We start from the raw sequence: 10,000 nt of genomic DNA, 5'->3' as shown, positions 1-10,000 counted from the left end.
TATGGCAGTGGTTTTGATGGTGCTGTTGGTTAGAATGATAGTTGTGGAGACGATGACGGAAATTATATGATGATGTTGATATTGTTTTTATTGCTATTGTAGTACTTGTTGTTAATGTTGTTGTTGTTAATGATGATGATGATTATGATGACAACGGCGATGTCGTCGACAATGGTGATTACTATACGATATTACAAAGTTTATTCAATCTTAGGCTTTCGCCAATAAATCATAAAATTTGATGACAACATACATTAAGTGGAAAAAAAAAATGATAATTGGAACCAAACAATAAACTGATACCATAATAACCACACAAAAAGAACAAAAAGCAATCGTAATACCACCAATACGTACAATAATAATAATAATAATAATAATAATAATAATAATAATAATATAATAATAATAATAATAATAATAATAATAATAATAATAATAATAATAATAATAATAATAATATTAATAATAATAATAATAATAACAATAATAATAATATTACCATCACCATTACTACCACACCATCATTATTACGTTTCCAATCAGTTTTTCTCGTTTTTTTAAATTTGATACCTATAATAGACGAAAATTCCGGTGATTTTGTTAAAGGGTAGTTAAAATATCTACGATTTTATTAACCCTGAAAACTACGACTTTTATTTTCCTATTTCAAGTAGGCAGTCTGCTATGACAAGTATCAGTTCCATAGTAAAAAAAACAAACAAAGACAAACAAAAACAATGTTTATTTAATCTTAGGCTTTCACCAATAATTCATACAATACAATTAAGACAAAATAATGCTACCAATCTCTCCTCATGCATTCGTTAGACTATAACAATAACGACCGTGTTATCTTTACTCCTTACCCAATCAACCCCTAGCTTCCCGCCTCTTCATCACGAACTATCTTATGTATGTATTAGCTTCAGGACGGGCAAGTACGGAATCTGCCCACCCTTCCTTTAAACGTATCTATTTCCTCTATAACTTAGAATTCAACTCTCTCTTTTCTCAGAAGAGTATTTCTCGTATACTAATTCAATTGTTGAGAAAACCAAAATGGTGGTTGTATTTTATATATTTATTTAGTCGTGACTTTTGAATAAAAGTGTTTTGTTTTATTAGAGGAAATACAATAGAAAATTACATTGTTTTGCAAAAATATTTAGTCTGGCAATAAAAATACAGCGGTAATTACTTTAAGAATTTGAAAAAAAAAGACCTAACAAATTAATTTGTTAAAAAAAAATTTTTTTTAAAAATCAAATACGAAAACAATTTAAATAAATGAGTTTTGAGAAGCATTAAAGAAAACGAGAGAAAAAAAAGAAATAATTTAAATGGATAGACAAATATATAAAAACAACACAAGTTAATACTAAATTGATATATTAGTAAATTAGTAAATTAAATTCAATACTGGAACCTTCCCAATGTCATTACATCAATGGTACCTGCACAAGTAAGGCAATAAATAAGAAAAAGTACGTTTCCCAAAATCTGCATTTAGTGTTCACTGGTTTATAAGGTGGGCTCATTTGAATTAGCCCGACCTAGTACTAGAGAGGCCAGACAGCAAACTCGGAGTTCAGCCAGGCGACGTGACGATGGGATGACGATGTGGGCGGAGTGGAGTGGTTGGGGAGGGGGGGGGGGGGGGGGAGTGATAAAAAGAACAGGAGCGTATCCTGGTTTATGCATTACGGGGTGCATGGGGGTTCTCAATCTATCAAAAATACACACAAATTGATTTCAGTACGAAGTATCAAGTTTAAGTACTAACTTTTGAAATTATCTAATTTAAATTAGATTATTTCGGACCTGGTAATACAGCATATAACTTGAAAAAACAGGCTGGTATTTGCCCACCCTGCCCATTATTACCAGCCGTCCCTGAGTGTCACGTTTGAGACTTCAATGGAGTGTCAGGTTTGAGACTTCAAGGCAGCGTCCTACTTGAAATGTTATGAAATTAGTCGTTTTTAGAGCTCAAACAATGCAGTCACTACGTCGTTATTTTTAATGTTGCCAATTGTTTCTTAAATACGGCTTCAAAGTCCTTAATAGACAACAGTTGGCATGTATTTTTTTCTTCTCTTTTATACAAGTCTTATTGAATAAAACCTGCTTATGCGGCTTACTTTTACAAGTGAAACCAAAAGTTCGTAGTTCAACGAATTTGTCTGAGTAATAGTAGTAGTCAGGTCTGTTATCTTATAAGTGTGAGGCCATCTGATGCTTATTCGATTGATATCTGAAAAGTTCTTTTTTTTTTTTTTTTTTTTTTTTTTTGGATCGTGTCCGCGTATTTGGGTTCAAAAATCATACTAAAATACGCGAAATCGGCAAGAAGAAGAAGAAAACAATTATTTCGTCAGAGCACGGCAATACTATTATGTAATGTTGACTTACCTCCCTCCGCATGTAAGATTTGTCCTCTGTGTTGTCATTGTTGGGATGGTAAGAAGTTGAATCCGAATCCACCGAATGTACACATAAATGAAAAAAAAATGTACCGTGCATGATATTTATGAGACTGTGTGCAAAAGGTCGTTTTCCGTAATGCTGCTATGCTGCGACTATGAAGGACATCAATGTTATTTTGAGAAATTTAAATTAATATGAAAGGATTTCGTGCGTCGGTCGCTTCTCAAATCAAAGTGACGTCGAAAACGTATGGACAACTTGTTCACTTGTCCCCACATATTATTATTTTCTACACTGAGAGGCTTTCTTCGTATATCTATTTATTTTTATTATTATTATTTATTTTGTTGTTTTGTTTTGTTTTGTTTTGGGGGAAGGGTTGTTGTTTTTTTGTTTGTCAGTTTGTTTGTTTTTTTGTTTGTTAGTTTGTTTGTTTTTCATGCTAACTTGTTATTCTTTGTGTTACCTATTTAAACATTTAAACCAAAAAGACAATACACCAGGTTAGCTCAAGATACTAAGCGTCTGGATCTTTTCACTCTTATTTCTTTTTTTCCGAATAAGGAGGGAATAGCGATAAATAAGGCGGTTGTGCAATTGTTCAAACGAAGAAAAAAAATGTACATATTTATAAGCCACTTCATGACACACGGTACGATAAACAACCTTTTGACACAGGCTCTTGGGATGGGTTATTCAGAACCGCTCAGTCTTCGTTTCCAATATTGGTCATTAATGACTGCTCACTAAAAATGTTGAATTTCATTAATTTGATTGGGTGGCTGGCGGGGGGGGGGGGGGGGGGGGGGGGGGGAGGGGAGGGGGTGTGAATAATATAATTGTCATTTAACCACTATAATTTCTTGCTGAAAAAAGGCATCGGTGAATGTGGGGAAAAAAAGCAATTTGTATTTCGTAATCTGGTTTCGTTGACTCTTAATCATGAGCAAGTTGGCAAATCTGCATAACAAATTATTCAGGGCAAAAAATATATAAATAACCAAATAAATAAATAAATAAATAAGTAAATAATATATCTATGACATTCATATTCATTCTGAATTACAAAACACATAGTAAAAAATCACACATGACATATTTTCCGAAGAAGAACAATGTGCAATGATTGGCAGCGGGTAAAATTCCCTGAAAGAAACTCGTTGGTATTAATGTATACAATTATAGAATATGATTATAATTATAATGAAGCTTTAATTTAAAAGACAGTAATAATGTTCACCACTTTTGCAAATATGACCCATCGTGTCAATCTTGTCAGAATGAACTGGATGAAGAACATTAAATTAAACGCCTTTAGTATCTTATCTTGCAACATCAGTACCTCATTTTCGACGGAATTGTGTGTATATATAATACGGTCTTTTAAAATAAAACCCCAGCACAGTGATCTCCATTTACCATGAGCAATGTCCGCCTTGAAAAGCTTACTTACTCAAAATTTGATTTCTTACTTCTTTCTTTTTTCTTCTTTAATCATCATTATTTACATGTAATTCAAATGTGACGCAATGAATTTAAGCCAAGCCGAAGTCTGGTTTTGCCTTGCCCAGCGGCATTAACTTTCAAGGCTATGTCAGTGCCTGTTTTGTGTAATATTAGGACAGCAGACAAAAATAAATAAATAAATAAATAAATAAAATACATGAAAAGATTTCACTTTGTTTTTATGAAGAGTACTGAATGAGTGGAGGTTTGCAAATTAAAGGGAGACCACGGTGTCATTGATGTTTAAACTGGGAATGTGAAGAGTTACCGAAATAAAGGGATATTTCGGGTTGGGATGAACATGAGAGAGAGAGAGAGAGAGAGAGAGAGAGAGAGAGAGAGAGAGAGAGAGAGAGAGAGAGAGAGAGAGAGTTGGAGGGGGGTTAAGATTGTTCCCTTGGAACGTGCAGATTGGGCTTGAAAAAGTAATATGAAAAAAAGACTGATTAACAAAAGAAAGTGAGGGGTGTCAGACGAACCGAGAGATTTTTTATTTAGTGGGGGGGGGGGGGGAGAGAGAGAGAGAGAGAGAGAGAGAGAGAGAGAGAGAGAGAGAGAGAGAGAGAGAGAGAGAGAGAGAGAGAGAGAGAGAGAGAGAGAGAGAGGAGAGATCATTATCAAACATCCACAATAAACATACAACAAAATCTATTAAATTAGAAGATTTGACCAGAACGAAAATTTCAAGACAAACAATAACAAAATTATTAGTAGTAGTATTAGTATTATTATAACTTACCCGCTCGGCGCCGAGTGGATGGAGTAAGGTCCGTCTCTCAGGCCTCTGGAGAGCTCTCTGGGGATCGAGCAGGACCCCGCCCTGTTTCTCTATCCGTCCATGACTAAGCTTTCTAACCGGGGTCGTTAGCCATTTCCTAGTTGAATAATAATAATAATTAATAATAATAATAATAATAATAATAATAATAATAATATTAATAATAATAATAATAATAATAATAATAATAATAATAATAATAATAATACTGTGTGTAAGAGTGTGTGTGTGTGTGTGTATGTGTGTGCGAGTGTGTGTGTTTGTATATGGTTGTTGGGTTGTTGTTTTTTGTTGTTTTTTTTTATTTTAGTTTGTTTAGTTGTTGTTGTTTTTTTTTTTCTTTGTTGGGGGGGGGGGGGGGGGGCGATCTGTCTGACGAAGGATTTTAAACATGAACATAGTAAGAAAATGTGAGTGAAGAGCATTTTCTAAATAAACAGCTCCGTCTATAGCGAGGCTTTAACCCAGGACTTACAGGCCACAATCTGAGTCATACCACATAATAAACCCAAAAAAAAATAATAATAATATACTAAACATAACATACCAAACATTGAAAATGCGCAATCTATATCAAGACTAACACTTTGTGTACTATGTATCCGCAGACTTTCGTTAAATATTGTCAAGACTCAAAAGGCAACTGACATAATAATACAATGACTTACTTAAAGCTGCTCCTTCTCTTACTGGCGGGAGATGAGGTACCCTCGTTAGTAAATGAATCTGAAAGTGAAGAAATGTAACACATGTGAATGTAAATTATGTGAATATAATACATTCAGTAACTGATCCAATCTATCAAAGTTTTCTTTACAAATAAATACATTCAAAAGAAGAAGAAGACGAAGAAGACGAAGAAGACGAAGAAGAAGAAGAAGAAAAGAAGAAGAAGAAGAAGAAGAAGAAGAAGAAGAAGAAGAAGAAGAAGAAGAAGAAGAAGAAGAAGAAGAAGAGGGAAGAAGAAGAAGAGGGAGGAGGAGGAGGATGAGGAGGAGGAGACGGAGGAGGAGGAGGAGGAGGAGGAGGAGGAGGGAGAGGAAGTGAATTGTCTTTCAGAGCAATGCGGGTTACGGCCCTCGAGTTTATCCCTGTTTTTGTAGCGATAAATGAATCGTAACAAGATCAAGGATGTCCGTTGCTAAACTCAAAAAAATAAATAAATAAATAAATAAATAAAAAAAGCGTGGAATTTTTTTTCATTATTGTAAAGAGCACATATATTTAAAATGGTATCACCCTTAAATCATTGAAATAATTTCGTTAAACAAAGGAACATTAATCATGACATCTTTATCTTATGGGATAGCCCCCAAGCGACATCTATTCGACTATGGATAGCCTTCATGCCTTTTAATATCGTCCAAATAAGTGTTCCAACGCGAAAGCGAATTTCCACCAATGTACCAAGGGACATAAGCAAGTAAATTATAAGTGATGTCAATGATAAATCTGATTGTCTCCCCTCGCTTATTTCGTATCAGTCGAACAAAGAAGCTTTATTATTTTCTCAACCTTATTCAATATGTATTTCCGCTATTTCAAACGTATGTGTAAAATCAGGATGCGCTAAGAGGAAAACAGAGCCTGAAATTTCAAGTAGTATATGGTCGTTATTATGATAGAACAAAAAACTTGAAGAACCCTATAGTTGTTATAATTGACATGTATAAAAGTTTTTTTTAATAAATAAATAAGGTGTCGTGTCGATGGAATAGATGATAACAATGACGATGACAATGATGGTGGTGATCGTGTTGCTGCTGCTGCTGCTGCTGCTGCTGCTGCTGATGATGATGATGATGATGATGATGATGATGGTGATGATGATGGTGATGATAATGATGACGATGACGATGACGACGACGACGATGATGATGATGATGATGATGATGATGATGATGATGATGATGATGATGATGATGATGATGATGATGATGACGACGATGAAGATGATGATGATGGTGATGATTAGGAGGTGGAATAGGCAGAGGAGGTGGAGAAAGAGGGGGAGGAAGAAGATCAAATGGATAAATAACATGAGGATTTGGTTCAGGAGGTAAAGGAGGGAAAGTCGAAAAAGTGAAGATGACGACAACGACGACGACGGCTACGACGACGAAGAAAAAATATTGACTTACCATCGAGATCTATACTGTTCCGAGCCCCCGGCGCCGGGAAGCCGATGGGTTTGAGAATGGACATGGGAACCAACCCTTGGGCGCTGTCTGCACCGTCTGGGGGAAGGGTTCGAACCAAGCACATATCGGGGTGGCCGGGTGGGTTGGCGTCCACTATCTCCACCTGGAAGCCCCGCTGGACAGAAACCTCGGAGGGCCCGCAGGCTGTATGGTCCTCCAGCACGTAAGTCACACCAGGTTCGCATGGCTGTGGAAGAGAAGATGGGTAAAGTTAGCTTATTAATTTCTTTTTAGAAGCTGGATGCCGCTACAAACACTTTTCGACCATACCAATAGAGATTGTGAGAAGAAAAAAAATCGTAACACCTCGTTTAAGAGCAGCAAAGACAGAGCGAGACAAAGGGGGTGGTAGAGGCAGGAGGGAGAGGGGGGGGGGGGTGATTCAAACAATAAATACAGGCTCCAAAAACGAACTACCCGAACGTCGAATTCGTGGCCAATAAACGGACATTGCCACATCGTAAAATTCCAACAACAACAACAAAATATGAAAAAAAAAAACAATACACAAGAAGTGTGTGTGGGGGGGGGGGGGGGTAAAAAAAATACAGGATGACTACGAACTATGTACATCGAGAAAGATTTGATATTAGAGAAAGGAGAGGAGGTGTTGTGAATCCCTGATGGGTGGGAAGAGAGCTGGGGTGGAAAGGGTAGAGATTTTGAGAACATGATAAATTGCAAAACGTTTAAATCGGGAGCAATGACCTCGCTGGAATGACTTTATTACTCAAAAACTCCAGCATTTAAAAATAATGTAATATCAAATGATAAGAAAAACAGGGAAAGAGGAAGGGGGGGGGGGGAGGGGGAGGGGGAAGAGTCGTTTTATTAAGTAAGGTCGCGATGTCCCTTTTTCGTGTCAGCAGCATGAACAGATAAGATGCACGTAACAACGAGTTGGTTTGTGCCTTATCTGGCACCGTCTTAGAAATTCGTTATATCGAGTTACTACTGTGTTATAACGCTACCTTCCTTACCCCTATTCATTTTGCTTGTGTGTGTGGAAAAGAGTAAGGGAGAGCATATAGAAAGAGAGAAAGAAAAAATGAATGAGAGAGAGAGAGAGAGAGAGAGAGAGAGAGAGAGAGAGAGAGAGAGAGAGAGAGAGAGAGAGAAAATTGATAAATAGATTGATTGAGCTCAAAGGCTGCGTCACAGATTATTTTCATTGTGAACTTGTCAAAGACGAGTAATTTGAAAAATCCCATACGAAATGACGAAAACCGTGTTTTGTTGGGGGTTGGGGGGGGGGGGAGGAGGTTGTTTATCTATAATTGAACTGGTATATACAAGGATTTTGGCTCGGGTGAAAAACTCTCCGAAGTCTTCATGTGTTGCTGCCGTATAAAGAAAAGAAAAAAAATAAAGAAAAAAAAAAAGGGGGGGGGGGACTCAATGCCAGAAATTATTTACTTTATTTATCCTAATTTACTTCTTTTTTTTTAAAATAATAATTCCATATTCTCATCTTTTTAAATGTCGTTGATAATATTTTACAATGAATGACATAATCAGTCAGATGGTGAAAAGGTTTGAAATGAGATATTGCCAAGTTTAGTTAGAAGATCCATTTTTATCAAAAATGAGTTCTTGTCATAAAATATTAAACCAATCCTTTTTGTGCATCTTCGGGAAATATCAAAGCTTAATTTCATTTCTAAATGTTTTTTATAGCTAGTCAAATTGAAAAAGTATGAAATTTGAGAAAAGCTGCTGGATGCCTTTCCCAGACATCTGACCATAACTTCATGAAAAATCACCCGGTTTACTTCAAATAAATATTAAAATGATCTGGGGAGCATATTCTTTCAGAGGAGAGAAAAAAAAGCAAATCCCAAATTTTCATTTTCCGACTGATTGTGTCATGCACTGACACATATGATAAGAGTAATATCATTGGGGTTTTTTCCTGTGAAGTTTAGGATAGAATTTAAGTTATTGTGCTATGTCATGTTTTTAGATGTCTGGATGGATTGGCACCTGATTATTTGCAGGAACTAATTAAAAATATAAACCCACTTGAAATTTAAGATCATCTCAGTCCAAACTTCTAAAGGTCACCACCTCAAAATCCACTTTTGGTTTTAAAAAATCCTTTTCATCCATTGCCCTACGCCTATGGAACGCGCTCAGTCCTCGGACAAATTCCTGTGAAAATTGATCAACTTTCAGGAAATGTTGTTCCATAAGGCTTATTCTTTTATGAAATAGATGTTGCTTAGATTTTGCTTCTGTATTCATGCTTAATATGTGGTGTCGATTTTTTTTATTTTAAAAAATGTATTATGTAAAGCGCCGCAGAGCACGATTAACGTGGATGTTTAGGCACTATATAAATTCATTATTTATTTATATATCTATTTATTATTTAATTGTTTTTTTTTAATGATATATATTGCATGGCATGTATATTGTGTACCAAGAGCTATATTGTATGGGGCATGAGCTATATAAATAAATTACATTATTATCATCATCATCATCATCATCATCATCATCATCATCATCATCATCATCATCATTACAACAACAAAAACCCCACATGGTAAGGGAAATAATCCAAGAAAACAAAGGGCAAACAGAAGGAAATCAGATTATGCGGAGTGACAGCCCTTGGACATGAGACAGAGAGAACGGGAAATGTGCTTTATCCGGATGTAATCTCCCCTGACGATGAGAGATGATGATGATGGTGTTTATTTTTGTATATCATTATTGTTATGAATTTAGGGGATTGAAGTACTAGCTGGAAGTAGCAAGTTCCTTGATTAGATGGATGAAATCTGATCCGAACAAGGAATGACGGGGGGGTTTAATATCCAATATCTTCATATGTTTCTGGGTCGGGGATTTGACAAATTACCTTCGTTTTTACTTCCCTTTCAACCACATAACTTAGCACCAAACAACACACAGCATATCAATACATTATATATATATATATATTATATATATATATATATATATATATATATATATATATATATATATATATATACCTACCTCTCTCTCTCTCTCTCTCTCTCTCTCTCTCTCTCTCTCTCTCTCTCTCTCTCTCTCTTTCTTTCTTTAACACTAAGGA

At 35.6% G+C, this 10,000-nt stretch overlaps 1 protein-coding gene across 1 annotated transcript in view; it reads right to left on the bottom strand.

Annotated features, from left to right (window-relative positions):
* The window catches only part of LOC144958745 (triple functional domain protein-like), a 250,216-nt gene that overhangs the window by 137,385 nt on the left and 102,831 nt on the right, over nucleotides 1-10,000 (bottom strand). The window contains exons 38-40 of the mRNA XM_078890919.1: nucleotides 6,856-7,102; nucleotides 5,383-5,440; nucleotides 4,676-4,811 (exon numbers count right to left, since the gene is read on the bottom strand). Of these exons, the coding sequence (XP_078747045.1) occupies nucleotides 4,676-4,811; nucleotides 5,383-5,440; nucleotides 6,856-7,102 (441 nt within the window). The remainder of the gene's footprint in view (nucleotides 1-4,675; nucleotides 4,812-5,382; nucleotides 5,441-6,855; nucleotides 7,103-10,000) is intronic.

The sequence above is a fragment of the Berghia stephanieae genome, chromosome 13 (genome assembly GCF_034508935.2).
Source record: "Berghia stephanieae isolate SIO BIC M18660-M18661 chromosome 13, UCSD_Bste_1.3, whole genome shotgun sequence".
In the NCBI taxonomy this organism is placed as follows: domain Eukaryota; kingdom Metazoa; phylum Mollusca; class Gastropoda; order Nudibranchia; family Aeolidiidae; genus Berghia; species Berghia stephanieae.
The sequence above is the reverse complement of the archived record's forward strand: the minus strand, read 5'-3'. Positions and strand labels throughout refer to the sequence as shown.